This window comes from Dendrobates tinctorius, unplaced genomic scaffold, assembly GCF_039654945.1.
Source record: "Dendrobates tinctorius isolate UK_male_01 unplaced genomic scaffold, ASM3965494v1 ptg000062l, whole genome shotgun sequence".
Taxonomy (NCBI): domain Eukaryota; kingdom Metazoa; phylum Chordata; class Amphibia; order Anura; family Dendrobatidae; genus Dendrobates; species Dendrobates tinctorius.
In genome coordinates, this window is record NW_027361730.1 from 23,420,536 (window position 1) to 23,436,258 (window position 15,723).

Below are 15,723 nucleotides of genomic sequence, written 5' to 3' on the forward strand. Positions count from 1 at the left end.
TACTTTATAAGCCAATAGTATTGCAAGAAAACTGGAAACTACATATATATTCATATCTACGTAGCATAGAGAATAGAACAATAGCACATTCTTCAGGATCTCATATCTTGTTCGGACTGGGACAGTCTGGTTTTATTACAGCTGTGAACTTTCCCCTAGTTACAAAATTTAATTCGTTAACAACAAAATGGCGTCGCAAGCATAAAAATGGAGTCTTTGAGAACAAGATGTCCCGTACATCTGAATACTGTACTTCACATTATGAAGTTGCTTATTTTCACGATTAATTTTTATTTCATAAATCAATAATAAAACGATTGTTACTCTTTAAGTCCTATCTAATTATCTTGTGTTTTAATATCTTACATGTTACTTTATTGGTTGATCTATATATTTTGACACTTGTGTTTTGAAAAATTCAATCCACGCAAATTAAAAATCAAAAAATTACGGCGCTCCAGATGAAGGGGATGTAAACCAATTTTTCTCGCTTCATTGAGGGACACAGGTTACCGTAGATGTATGCTGCTATCGCTAGGAGGCTGACACTATGCAAATAAGAAAAAGTTAGCTCCTCCCCGGCAGTATACACCTACCGACAGACCCAAATTCCCACTGTTTTTGCTTAGTGTCTGTAGGAGGTTGACCTGGATCTAACACCAGATGCGCAGTGTCTTTTCCTTTTCAGGTTTTGTGTGTGTTATTAATCATTTCACCTTTGTTTTTCAGATACAGCTCATCGGGTAACAAGGTGCAGATTTCTCACCCTGTTTTCCCATATTTAAGCGACCGAGAGATCAGTGTGGTATTACCCACATCGCCCACTCTCGGACCCGCTGGCAGGACACTGTCCCCCCTTTGGAGTGTTTGAGGGTGACTCTCGGTGGCCAGTCCTAGCCTATTCCCGGCCTCACCCCTCTCCTTGGAGAGGGCTGAGAGGAAGACGGTGGTCACCGGTTGTGGCCTTCCCCCTTGTTCTTAAGGGGTTGACGCCGTCTTGTGCACCGTCTGGAGACTGTGCGGGAAGGAGGATCTTCTCTCCCAGGACCCTCCATCTCGAGGGCTCCTGATGTGATCCTCAGTTATGAAGAGGAGCCGGATTCAAGAAGCAAGGTAGTATGATGCGCCCCCCCCCCCCCAGCGCTCACCGGTAAGCCCCTGCGGCTCCTGTTTCTCCTTCTACTCGGGACCGAGATTCAAATTGCGCGCCCTTTTTTCCTTACCGCACGCGCTATCCAGCATTTTACAGCCTTCTTCCTCCAGGCTGTTCTCCGTTTAGGCCACGCCCCCTCCAACATTCTCCCTATCAGCGGGCTCATCTCCCCTGCCGCACAGCTTAGCGCGGCAATTCTCCCATCCTCGGTCCCAGGCACACCCCTTGCTGGCAACAGCCATTGGGCGCCTTTTATTTCTTCCAGCGCCGGCCGCGCCCCCCTGCCTACTTGTCGGTCCCGAAGCTGGCATTGGGCTTATAGCAGACTGGTCACGCCTCCACAGGCTTGCCAGCCTATCGGGACGCTGCTTTCTGTTTCTTCGGCCGGGTACACCCCCTTCCTTGGTGCACACGGAGGCCAATTACAGGGGGTCCCGATCTTCCCTCAGACGATAGCCCTGCCCACCGTTCAGCGTGTCTCGTGGCTCAGGGTGCACAGCGTCCATCTTGAGCTCCTGCAGCATCTTCTCTGACTCAGGGGACACAGCTACCTGCATCAGAGATCTAGCAGGGGACACAGCTACCTGCGCTGCTGCTGCATCACTGGGTGTCTGGTAGGCTCTATATTCCCCTCCCCTGACCACTTGTTAGCTCCTCTTAGCAGTATTGCCTCCATAGCGTCCTGCTGCAGTCTTCACATAGGCTCTACCTATGCCCAACCCTGTAGGGGCCTCTGCCTATATCCCTACGGTAGTTCACTACGCTTGTGCCCGCTGTAAGAGAAAGTGGGCTTCAGGCCAGTAGTCCTTCCACCGTGTCTGCCCCTCAGGAGACCTCTAACGCCCAGGATAAGAGCACTCCTCCCCCTCCGGAGTGGGCTGTTGCCATGTCCCAGTTGGTCTCAGGTCTGACTGTGGCCATGTCTCAGTCGGTATCAGACCTCACCAAAATATCTCAGTGCCTGGTACAGGTCCTGGAACGTATGCTGCATCTCTCTGCTGCCACCAGTGCTCCGAACACCTCACACGGTGATTTGCACACACCTGACCATGACCTTCACAGGGACAGATCTGGAGAAAGGTCTAGGAAGCGGACTCTGTCTAGCTCCTCTTCAGATTCCACAGCACCAAGGGTGCCCCTCTCTGCCCATTCCCCCTCCTCGCAGGCGGACGTCGGGTCAGATGTAGCCTCTGTCAGAGTCTGACTCTGATGTAGATCAGACCTCTCGAACGCAGGACATGGTAGATAGCCTCATTGCGGCTATCGTTCAAACCCTCGAAATAAAGGAGGAAAATGCTACTCCTCAGGACCAATCCGTTTCACTCAAACGGTTAAAACGTCCTTCCAGACTTTTTCCCAATCACAACGAGTTTGAGGTCACTACATCTAGACACTGGGAACATCCCAGCAAACGCTTCCCGGGAAGAAAACGACTAGACATCCTTTACCCCTTTGGTTCAGACCTTGTCAGCAAATGTTAAAAAGGAGAAAACGGAGTAACGGATACAAAATATATGCAAAAGTATAAATTTTATTAATACTCACATCAAGTGCTGACAAGTATACAAGTTGACTAAAATAGGGGGGATAAGCCCCAATGATACAACAATCAGGACAGACAAGGACAGGGTAAATAAAATGATACCAGTGCTCGAAATCTACATGGCACAACGTTCAGTCAGCCCATGGGCATTGCACATAACAGACATGTGTCTAATGGTAAAAGATAGTCAAATATGGCATACTCAATTAAATGTGTATTGTACATAGTTGTACATGTCTAGAGCGCCAAAAAAAAAAAAAAAAAAACCATCCAGAGGGGTCCAAATGACCGAAGTGTGGAAACAAGTAAAGGCAGGCTGCTTACCGGGGAGCAGAGGAGGTGAAGGCCCATGCAACGACACCCGACGTACGTTTCGCGCCCGCCACAGGCGCTTTATCAAGGGAGTCCCTGTTGAATGCCTCCCTGGATGCTGCTGCTTGCTCAGCAAGAGCAAACAGCAACATTATTGCTATTCGCCGCATCCTTTGGTTGAAGGCGTGGAACGCAGATCCAGCTTCCAAAAATTCTCTCACTGGTCTTCCGTTCCAGGGCTCCAGGCTCTTTGGAGCCAAGCTGGGCCAGATCATTTCGGATGCCACCGGAGGCAAAAGTACTTCTCTGCCCCAATCCAGGCCAAAACGTCCCCTCAACAGAAAGGGCCCCCAGCCTTTTCGGCCCTTTCGACCTTTCTCTTCCTCAGGCGGATCCTCCCAGCAGGACCGTTCTTCCGCACAAGGGGAAAGAAGGAGACCTTCCTTAAAACCTGCCCCTCAATAGCCACCCCTCTAAGCCCTCCGGTTCTCGCGGCCACAGATTTTCCTCTAAATAACGAGCCACCCCCACCTGGGAATCTTTCCAGGGTGGGAGGCAGGCTTCTTCTTTTCAAGGAAACTTGGTTGGCAGCTGTCGACGATGCCTGGGTCAGGGAGATTGTCACGTCAGGCTACAAGATAGAATTTTCTTCGCCCCCAAAAGGACGTTTCTTCCTCTCTCTCGTCCACCAAAACATTCCTCTCATGCTCCAGGGCTTTCCCATGCTGTCTCTTCCCTCCTAAGCTCAGGAGTAATCGTACCCGTTCCTTGGCACGAACGGTTGTCTGGGTTTTACTCAAACCTGTTTGTAGTCCCAAAAAAGGACGGTTCCCTTCGCCCGAACTTGGACCTTAAGCAGTTGAATTGCCACCTTCGGGTTCGCAATTTTCGAATAGAGTCCTTGCGCTCGGTGATCGCCTCCATGGAGCCGGTGGAATATCTTTGCTCAGTGGACATTCAGGACGCTTATTTGCACGTTCCTCTTTGTGTGCAACATCAGAGGTTCCTCCGGTTTGCCATACAGGAGTGCCATTACCAGTTCACGGCTCTCCCATTCGGTCTGGCATCCGCCCCCAGGGTCTTCACAAAGATCATGGCGGCGGTCATGGCTATCCTTCGTTCAAAGGGGATTCTTATAATCCCTTATCTCAATGATCTCCTGGTCAAGGGTCCATCTCGCCGAGACTGCGATCACCGCCTCCAGATCACCCTGGACACACTGCGCCGTCTCGGCTGGATAATCAACAAAGAGAAGTCGACCCTAATCCCAACTCAGCGTCTCGTTTTCCTGGGCATGGAATTCGACACCATCTAAGCTCGAGTCTTCCTTCCAAAGGAGAAATTTTCGTCCCTCCGGCAGGGGATCAAAGCCCTAAAGCGCCCGGTCCCTCTTCCCCTTCGGCTCTGCATGAGAATCCTGGGGAAGATGATTGCCTCCATGGAAGCAGTGCCGTATGCCCAGTTTCACTCCCGCCCTCTTCAGCTGGCCCTCCTGTCTGCCTGGGACAAGAGGACAATTTCCCTAGACAGTCCGGTGCTTCTGCCTCCCAAGGTGAGGCAATCCCTAATCTGGTGGACGCTTTCTAACTCGGTCCTACAAGGGAGATACTTCCTTCCTGTTCGGTGGCAAATCATCATTACCGATGCCAGTCTCCTGGGTTGGGGAGCGGTTTTCCTCCACCTTACAGCGCAGGGCCGCTGGGATGCTCAGGAGGCTCTCCTCCCAAACAGTCTCTTGGAGATCAGGGCAATCCTTCTTGCCCTCATCCACTGGCAGTCCATCCTCACGGGGAAGCCGGTCAGCATCCAGTTGGACAACGCCACGGCCGTGGCATACATAAATCACCAAGGTGGAACTTGCAGCAAGCAGATCATGCTGGAGGTGGCAAAGATTCTGCGTTGGGCGGAAAGCCATATTCCCGCCATATTGGCCATCCACATTCCAGGGGTGGACAACTGGGAAGCCGATTTCCTGAATCGTCAGGGGCTCGTGTCAGGCGAGTGGTCTCTCAACCCCGCCGTCTTCCACCAAATTTGTCTGAGGTGGGGCGTTCCGGATGTCGACCTCATGGCGTCTCGAACAAACAACATGGTTCCCCGGTAAGTAGCCAGGTATCCGGATTCGATGGCCATCGGTTGCGACGCACTTGTGATCCCATGGTCCCAGTTTCACATGCTTTATCTGTTCCCACCTCTTCCCCTGATTCCAAGAATCGTGAAAAAGATAAAGGCAGAAGGGGTCCCCGTTCTGTTAGTAGCTCCAGATTGGCCACGGAGGGCCTGGTTTTCGGAGCTAGTGAACATGCTCTCGGACGTTCCCTGGAGGCTACCACACCGTCCAGACTTTCTATCGCAAGGGCCCCTCTTCCACCCGAATTCTCAGTCTCTGAATTTAATGGCATGGCCTTTGAGGTCGCGGTCTTGAGTGACACAGGTTTTTCCCCACAAAGTCATCCAGACCATGATTAAGGCAAGGAAGCCAGCATCATCATGCATCTATCACAGATGTTGGAAAGCCTTCTTTCGGTGGTGTGAGGTCAACAGTTTGTTTCCTATGACTTTTTCTCTTCCCTCCGTTCTTGGTTTTCTACAGACGGGTCTCGACTCCGGCCTTTCCTTCAGTACCTTAAAGGGTCAGGTGTCCGCTCTGGCTATCCTCTTCCAAAGGGATCTGGTTTCTCTTCCCCAGGTGAAGACTTTTCTTCAGGGCGTCGCTCACATATCGCCTCCTTACCAGTCTCCGGTCGACCCATTTGATCTAAATCTTGTTTTGGGCACCCTCCAGCGTGCGCCTTTTGAGCCGATTCAGGATACTTCTTTTTCCCTCCCCTCGTGGAAGGTCGCCTTCCTGGTCGCCATCACCTCTATTAGGAGGGTCTCAGAGTAGGCAGCATTGTCCTGCCCGTTCCCCTTTCCTAGTTTTGCACCAGGATAAGGTAGTCCTCAGACCGATTCCTGCCTTTCTGCCAAGGATAGTCTCTGCGTTTCACATCAATGAGGACATCTTCCTCCCCTCTCTGTGTCCCTCTCCAACTCATCCCTTGGAGAGATCCCTCCACAAGTTGGACTTGGTCAGGGCAATTCGAGTCTACCTTGCTAGGACTGCTTCCTTCCGTCAGTCCGATTCCCTGTTTGTCATCTCTGAAGGTCGTCTGAAAGGATTTCCAGCCTCCAAATCCACCATTGCTCGTTGGATTCGTTCACCGGTTCTGGAGGCATACCGCGTCCAGGACAAACAGCCTCCTCCGGGGGTGAGGGCTCACTCTTCCCGGGCTGTGTGAGCTTCATGGGCCGTTCGTCACCAGGCCTCGGCCTTGCAAGTTTGCAAGGCTGCTACCTGGTCGTCCCTCCATACCTTCATGAGATTTTACAAGGTAGATTCTCACGCCTTTGCTGATGCAGGCTTGGGTAGGAAGATACTGCAGGCGGCGGTCTCCCTCCGGCTGACCTAAGTACCCTTCTCTCAGCTTTTCTTTCCCACCCTTGGGACTGCTTTTGGATGTCCCATGGTAACCTGTGTCCCACAATGAAGCGAGAAAGAAAGGGATTTTTGGTACTTACCGTAAAATCTCTTTCCTGGAGTCTTCATTGGGGGACACAGCACCATCCCTTAATGTTGTCACGTGTTGGCCATTGTGCCGTTGTTTGGTTGGTACATAAGGGGAGTTCTTATAGTTGCTCCTACTACTGCTTTTGCACCAACTGAGGTAATTTGGGCCTGTCAGTAGGTGTATACTGCTGGGGAGGAGCTAACTTTCTTATATGCATAGTGTCAGCCTCCTAGCGACAGCAGCATACACCCATGGTAACCTGTGTCCCCCAATGAAGGCTCCAAGAAAGTGAGATTTTACGGTGAGTACCAAAAATCCCTCTATTTTAATTTTATTTTTTTCCACAAATTTCAGATTTTTTTTTAACCAATAAATATATCTCTCTCTCTCTCTCTCTCTCTCTATATATATATATATATATATATATATATATATATATATATATATATATATATATATATATATATAATTATACACTTGGTATCATTGTAACAGTACTGACCTTGAGAATGATATTGCCAGGTCATTTTTACCCCACAGTGAAAGCAAAACAATTGTAGAATTGCTGTTTTCTTCACGATTTCACCCTACTTGGAATTTTCATTTCTTGTTTTCCAGTACAATGATAAGATAAAATATATGGTGTCCTTCAAAACTACAACTTGTCTCTTAGCAAAAAAACACAAGCCATCATATGACTGTGTCTATAGAAAAATAGTCATGTCTGTTCGTAGAAGGAGAGGGAAAAAAAACTTAAGCACAAACACAAAAAATTGCCTAGTCCATAAGGGGTGAAGAAATAGAGGACGTCTACTATTTCTTACTGCCTTCATGCTTGTTCTTTTTTTTTTTTTCATCAAATAGATTTTTATTAATCAGAATTCAAAATACAGAATATACAGTAAATCTTCCACAAACAAAAGATTTACAAATTGAACATCCCTGTTCCCCCCCCCCCCCCATGTAGACAGCTTATATAACTCTTTTCTCCATAAGATTTCTCTTATACCGTAATTTACCATTAGTCATCCTTTTTACCCATATTGTCAATCAAACCATACAAAACAGAAATGTTCCTATGTCCGGGTATTAATGGTCTATCCACAACACCAGCATTTGTAAAATATAGCACATTCCCATCAGTTAACTGTACCGTATTGTAACCAGGGATTCCACAACCTCTCATAGGTTTTAGAATTGCCTCTTTTAGCATATATCCTTTCCTCCAGCCGGATGATACAAGACACCTGTTTCACAAACTCTCTCCCAGAAGGTGGTTCTTTCCTGATCCAGTTCCTCGCAATCAGCTTCCTTGCTACATATAGTAGTCTGGCTATAGCAAGCTTTGCACTATTAACTATTTCAATTTCCTCCACATATCCCAGTATGCAGATTCATGCTTGTTCTTAATCTTTTCCACTTCAGCCTTTTATTCATGGCTTCACTTATTCAATAAATTTTTTTCTTCTTCTCTCCTGTCATCAGTGAGGGATCCCCAGAAGAAGCAGACCCTGCTCTATCTCCTGTGTGCTGGAGTGTTAGCGGACGATATCTGGCTGGAGCTCTTGAAAAAACTATCAACATCTGGCAACTCAATGGTACCTACCTGTGCACCCTCTCGTAGCCTATAGTTAGTACAGTAATGTTTTGTGAATTATTGCATATAGTATTCAGCTAGTCCTCTAGTCACATATTGGCATGCCTACCACTATTCGCCGATTTGCTTGTTTTGTGATCTACAGATATTTTAAGGTATTTTTTTGTCTAACAGGAGGAAAAGGCCTTGTGGATATTCAGCCTCATTGGATCTCCTCCATCGCGTGGGCTGAACATTGTCCAGGAGGTGCATGGCCAGGAGACATGCCAGAGTCTTTGTTGGTTGGTCGAATGGATGGTTCCTTGGGTCTCATTGAGGTGACAGAGGCAACTAGTATACGGCGTTTGGAATTGGAGCATTATTATAGAAAAGGTTTGTGTCCTGTTAGATATCATTCATAAGAGGAAGATGTATTTTTGACCACAAGTGTAACATTTTCATTGATGGATCCTACGAATTGTGTCTGAATCTACCAGCTATTCCATGGAGTTCAACAATAGTCAGTCAAAGAAAAAAGAAACATCCGGCACTGTCCCTGAGAAAGAAATACCCGCAAAGTCACTTATAACCGCTATCAGTGTGACACCTGTAACCCTTGCTGAACGGGTGCTCTATCCATGTGAAGAAAAAACATGAAATATCATGGTAGAAAAAGACAGCAGGATGGCACTCACCGTTCTCTTGAAATGATTCACTTTATTTCATATTAATAAAGCATAGGCAATGGCACGGGAGAAATGCAAAAAGACGGACGACAGCCGTTTCGTGCACAATGCACTTCAACAGGTCCCTGTACTATACTCTGCTTTCTCCAACAGTCCCATAGATGATGAATAGAGGTTGAGCATTCATACCTCTACTATATTCAAGACGCAATTATCAGCATCTGTGGAGACACCAGTGGTCAGACGCCCCCGGTGAACAGTAAATTATCTTAGAGGGGATAACTTTGAAATGTGCCTATGAGCAGCCCAGAGAACAGCTACAAAACCAGAAGGGATGTTCAAGCAAATTTCACCTTATTTTTTTCCCCAAATGTTTAATGCGGACATCTAAATAAAATTTGAATAACTAAAACCCTTCTGTCATTGTTTTGGTACCAGGTTATTTAACCCTTTCACGATGCGGCCAATTTCCATTTTTGCGTTTTTGTTTTTTACTTTACCTTCTTTCCAGAGCCATAACTTTTGTTTTTATTTTTCTGTCCTCATAGACATTACAATGGCTTTTTTTTTTGCTGGACGAATTGTAATTTTGAATGACACCATTCATTTTACCACATATGGTACTGGAAAACAGGGGAAAAAATCCAGTTGGGGAGAAATTGTGAAAAAAATGCAATTCTGACACCTGCCTCCGACTTGCCCCGTAAATGTATGGTACATGTCATGAAAGGGGTATGCCCAATTCCATTTTTCCTCCTTCATCCAAGAGCCATAACTTTATTTTTCTATCAACATAGCCATATTAGAACTTTATTTTTTGTGGGATGATTTTTAGTTTTAAAGAATTAATTTACCATACAATTTGCTAGAAAGTTACCTTGTAACTTAATTCTCCAGATCAGTAAGTTATGGCGATACCAGACTTTTTTTTTTGTTTGGGCACTTGTTCTGTATACCACAATACAACTGTATTGCAGTATATATAGACAATATAAAGGTGGCAGCTATAAGCCCTTTAGAAGACTCCCAACCGCTATGAGATTGTGTAGCAAGGCCAGTGGTAACTGACGTGCGCATGCACTGGTGATCGGGTGATTTCAGGTCGTTGATGTTACCTGGAGATGTCTTAAGGGTATTACAGCTGGCATCTGCGGTGTTTGATGTGGACTCGGCTCCTGAGCCCGCTCTATACATGGAGACAAAATGAAGAGAAACCATCATCCGCTCACCGGTATAGGAGATCCATGGATATGGGTGTTGTGCAAGGAAAACTTCAGGCCGGTTCTTGGGCGATGGGAGCCATGGAGAGGAGAGGAAAAAATCCAGCATCTGCAAAAAAAATATTTAAAAAAAAATAAAATAAAAAAAAAGTATTTATTAAAATATCACATTTATTTAAAACCAGGGATAAAAATAAAACCACAAGGAGAAAGGGAGAATGCACTAGTTCTACACATTTCAAGCTATTAACTCTTAGTCCAGACCAAATTAATGTATACTTTAAAAAAAAAAAAAAAATGTTTGCAGTTGGTAGATTATTTTTATCTTCTCCTCTACACGGTGAGCTAAGATATGACTTCCCAGTATGTACTATTCCTATATAATCAGCTCCTTGGCTGTTAAGGCTTAATCTGAGAAATATTGTAAAATGTTGCTCAGAGTGGAGTTCACCTTTACGCTTGGTTTTGTGTTTTTTTTTTTTGTTCTATGAGCATTTTCATTTGTGGCTTTAGTTATTCCTCTTACTCTCCCGAGTTCCAAGTGTTTTTCTTTTTGCTGTTTGTAGTGGCTGTCACCTGCATCGCTTGGTTTAGTGAAGAACGTCCATTTGCCGTTGGATACGCTGATGGGAAGTTACTGATTGGAAACAAAGAACCAGATGACAAAGGAGTTGTGGTTCTCATTGATGCACATAAGGTAACTGTAGTTCTCAAGGATTGCGTGCAGGATGACTGAGGCATCGAATCCAGAATCTAAAATGGCATGCATCTTCTAGGAAATGTTTGTTAACTTGAAATGGGATCCAACTGGCCAGATGTTGCTTACCTGTGCTAAAGAAGACACTGTAAAGTTGTGGGGGATCGTAGATGGCAGCTGGAAAACACTCTACTTTCTGACACATCCATCCTACGTTAACACTGTAGCCTGGTGTGGATTAGTAGGAAAAACTGACAGCCCACAGCTCATGCTAGCAACGTAAGTATCCCTCCGATTGATTGCAGTGGCATCTGCCTGTTGTGCGTTGTACTTTCATTTGTTTTGTTTTTGAGCATTTATGCTGCTTTCTGATTCCTCACTTTGGTTCGATGTGTGAGCAGCCTGGAAAGCTTTGTGTTGGTGTTTCTGTGACTGATTTAAAGGCATTTTCCCAGTTTAGTAAAGTATCTGCACAATTATAGCGAAATCTGATACATTAGAAGTGAGTTTCTGTGCTTCCTTGGTTCAGTTTCCCAAGAAGCCAATTACTTTCCAAATATCTGAAGCACCAGTCTCTTATCTCTTCCCGGATTTTAGTTCATCCTTAGAAATACATAGTAATGTGTTGGCACACCCAGCCATAGTCAAGCTTTAAAAGAAAAAAAAAGAGAGCGAGATAAAATACAGCTGTGGCCTTGATAAATGACAGATGCAGCTGAAACGTTGCTGTGAATTTCTAAGAATGAAATAAAAGCGAAGTTTTTCCTGAAGAAAGAAGACACTAATGCCTCGGATTTTCGGAATACAATCATCTGTATTTTTTGTCACAATTCCAAACTTTACCGCATTCAAGTAAACATTTTTAGTGCCCAAAATATGCTAGGTCAAGAATGGCGGCGTATGGGTCGTTGTATATTTTTTTTTTTTTTAGCATCAAGGAGTTCTCCAGGTCCCTATGACCAGACTTCTACCAGTATTGGATAATGATGGCATATTCTGCTGATGTGCGCTCATTTGTAATGGTAAGAAAATCCTTTGAAGGATGGTGCTAGTCTACTACATGGACTATGAGTCATTTTGTGATTCACAAAAAATGTTGTGTCTCTGCTAATTTCTTTGATATTCTGATCTATATGACCACATCAAAGTTCAAGGATAGGCGAACTAGCTGTCAGAGGAGCTCACTGACCAATTCTCCATTCTCATTCTGCAGCCAGCTATGTACTTTGATAGATAATGGCTTAGAAGCTAAACTATTAGATTTTTTTATTAAACCTTATTGCAAAACTCCATTTTATCCAGTTATACCTGCATTTTAGTAATATAGTGCCCTCATAGGTGTCCATGTCTTTTAATACTGCATGGGAACCGAGAATAATAGCAGATGTAAATACAGAATAGAGCAGAGGCGAGTGGGAGCTGTAGTACATTGTGACTGATTTACTGCTACTTTTTTTTACATGATCAGTCGTTGAAACCATTTTTTTACTTTATATTTGGTTACTGAACAGTTAATTGAGTGCTTCTTCTTGCAGTGGATGCCAGAGTGGTCTGGTGTGTGTATGGACCATTCCGGAGACCACTCTGGATACATTTCAGTGCAGGTCAACAACAACAGAAGAATGGAAGGAGCAATCGTCTAGCAAGGTCAGTGATTAGAATAATTGGTTTGTCACTATTCTATACAGAACGATCACATAAATCCCTGGATGCTGGCAAGCAATGTGCCTAGAAATCTACACCTTAATTTCAGCACTTTACTTTTAGGGGTGGGCAATTGATTTTCCAGAGGGGCCACATGAGAATCTGTGACTGTTGACGAGGGCCTAACCAATAAGCTGAAATTAATTCTGCCCAATATTAATATTATCATATTAATTACAATTCTAATTATTATTTTATATTAATATCCCTTAATATTGAACAGAATTAAGTACCGTAGTTTTCGCTTTATAAGACGCACCGGATTATAAGATGCACCCCCAAGTTTGTTGAAGAAAAAGAGAGTTTTTTTAATGTTAAATGGGGGTCCGTCTTACAAATCATATATATGTCCTTCATCCTGGTATCTACTAAACCCCCATCCTGGCACATTGCCCCCCTGTGCTGCTGGCACATTGCCCCCCTGTGCTGCTGGCACATTGCCCCCCTGTGCTGCTGGCACATTGCCCCCCTGTGCTGCTGGCACATTGCCCCCCTGTGCTGCTGGCACATTGCCCCCCTGTGCTGCTGGCACATTGCCCCCCTGTGCTGCTAGCACATTGCCCCCCTGTGCTGCTGGCATGCACCTGGCTCCCCCATCCCATCCTGGATATGCCCCCTGTGCTGCTGGCACGCACATGACCCCCCCCCCCCACCCCATCCTGGATATGCCCCCCTGTGCTGCTGGCACGCACATGACCCCCCCCCACCCCATCCTGGATATGCCCCCCTGTGCTGCTGGCACGCACATGGCCCCCCCAATCCCATCCTGGATATGCCCCCTTGTGCTGCTGGCACGCACATGGCCCCCACATCCCATCCTGGATATGCCCCCCTGTGCTGCTGGCACGCACATGGCCCCCACATCCCATCCTGGATATGCCACCCTGTGCTGCTTACACGTACATGGCCCCCACATCCCATCCTGGATATGCCCCCTGTGCTGCTGGCACGCACATGACCCCCCCCACCCCATCCTGGATATGCCCCCCTGTGCTGCTGGCACGCACATGACCCCCCCACCCCATCCTGGATATGCCCCCCTGTGCTGCTGGCACGCACATGGCCCCCCCAATCCCATCCTGGATATGCCCCCCTGTGCTGCTGGCACGCACATGGCCCCCACATCCCATCCTGGATATGCCCCCCTGTGCTGCTGGCACGCACATGGCCCCCACATCCCATCCTGGATATGCCCCCCTGTGCTGCTGGCACGCACATGGCCCCCACATCCCATCCTGGATATGCCACCCTGTGCTGCTGGCACGCACATGGCCCCCACATCCCATCCTGGATATGCCACCCTGTGCTGCTGGCACGCACATGGCCCCCACATCCCATCCTGGATATGCCCCCCTCTGCTGCTGGCACGCACATGGCCCCCACATCCCATCCTGGATATGCCACCCTGTGCTGCTGGCACGCACATGGCCCCCACATCACATCCTGGATATGCCCCCCTGTGCTGCTGGCACGCACTTGGCCCCCCCATCCCATCCTGGATATGCCCCCATGTGCTGCTGGCACGCACATGCCCCCCCCCATCACATCCTGGATATGCCCCCCTGTGCTGCTGGCACGCACATGGCCCCCCCCATCACATCCTGGATATGCCCCCCTGATCTGCTTGCACGCACATGATAAAATAACAGTTAACTCGCCTTCCGATGATTGCTCCGTGCTCCCAGCTCCCCCACGGCGCATCCTGTGTCTGTGCTGACATCCATGAGCTGCTCATACAGGCATCTCATTGTACCTGCAGGACCTTCCATCACATGACCGCAGTGCTGCACACTGGGAGTTACGTGACCGCAGGTCCTATTGGCACAGACACGGGAAGAGGCAGGGGAGAGCTGGGAGCACGGAACCATCATCAGATGGTGACTATAGTGAAGGGGCAGGGGGGGAGAGTGCAGGCACATGCAGTATGTGCTGCTCCCCTGTCCACCAACTTGGCGCGGCTTCAGCACCGAGGTGTTGGACAGCTGGTGCAGTGAGTATTACATGAGCCTAATGAGCGGGAGCACTGACCACCTGCTGTCTCTGCAGCCCGCAGCCAGCCCACCCCAGCCCGCTGACACCTCTCCAGAGCCGCCCCCCCTCCTCTACAGCACACATTGGGATTATAATACGCACCCCCCACTTTTCCCCCAAATTTTGGGGAACAAAAGTGCGTCTTATAATCCGAAAAATATGGTATGCTGACATCCCCCATATAGCCTATGAGAATGCACACAGCCCCCCTCTATATAGTATGAGTCCCCACACAGCCTTCTATATGAGACCCCACATAACCTTCTATATACAGAATGAGGCCCACATGGTCTCTATATAAAGTGTGAGCCCCCACATAACCTCCTTTATACATTGAGCCAACTCATAACCCCATATATACAGGATGAGTCCCCTTATAGCCTCTCACATACAGTATGAGTCCCCACATAGCCCCTATATACAAGATAAGCCCTCATACAGCCCTTATAAGTCCACACATAGCCTTCTAAATATAGCTGGAGCCCCCATATAGAATCAATCCTAAATACAATTGGAGCCCCCACATAGCCATAGCCTGTTATCTACATTTGAACATCCCATGCACATCTGAAAACCAACACATACCTCGCCCCCGTTCCTTTGATGCTCTGCTCCAGTCTCTGGTACACTAAAGGCCCTTTTACATTTAGCGATGCACCAGCGATCCCGACCACGATATGACCCGGTCAGGATCGCTGGTGCATCGCTAAATAGTCGCTAGTGAGCTTTCTTACAGAAAGATCTCACAGCGATGCAGCAGCGACGCAGCGCACGATACTCACCTTTCACACACAGCGATCCTGACGTCCTCCCGCTCGTCGTCACAGCAGGAAGTCTCAGCAGGAAGCTGACGACGAGAAATGGAGCCGGACATTCTCGCGCGATCAGCGATGGACAGCGGGGGAGCCGGTCGTTGGTAAGTATCACATATAGCGATATCGCTAGCAATATCACTATAACGTCACAAAACCAATGACGTTTTAGCGATATTGCTAGCGATATCGCTTAGTGTAAAACCCCCTTAATTCTCTGTACAGCAGACACGTCTGCTGTTGCACACGCTGATTGTTGAAAGAAGGAGCCTGCGGCTCTGTCCTCCACCAAATGTATTCACCGCTGTCTGTATCCTGAGGATGTGGCTAGAGGTGACATTGGGCAGCGGGCGAGGGCATGGTGCAGCCCATGGCACACTGTTTTCATCCTATCAGCTGTTTCGGTCAGATTTGGTTTAGCCTATGAAAATAAACACA

At 47.4% G+C, this 15,723-nt stretch overlaps 1 protein-coding gene across 5 annotated transcripts in view; it reads left to right on the forward strand.

Moving 5' to 3' along the window:
• HERC1 (HECT and RLD domain containing E3 ubiquitin protein ligase family member 1) overlaps positions 1-15,723 on the forward strand; it is a 341,682-nt gene that overhangs the window by 278,831 nt on the left and 47,128 nt on the right. For all 5 annotated transcript variants that reach the window (XM_073579381.1, XM_073579383.1, XM_073579385.1 and 2 more), the window contains exons 54-58: positions 8,045-8,157; positions 8,331-8,528; positions 10,608-10,738; positions 10,818-11,017; positions 12,274-12,385. In XM_073579381.1, the coding sequence (XP_073435482.1) occupies positions 8,045-8,157; positions 8,331-8,528; positions 10,608-10,738; positions 10,818-11,017; positions 12,274-12,385 (754 nt within the window). The remainder of the gene's footprint in view (positions 1-8,044; positions 8,158-8,330; positions 8,529-10,607; positions 10,739-10,817; positions 11,018-12,273; positions 12,386-15,723) is intronic.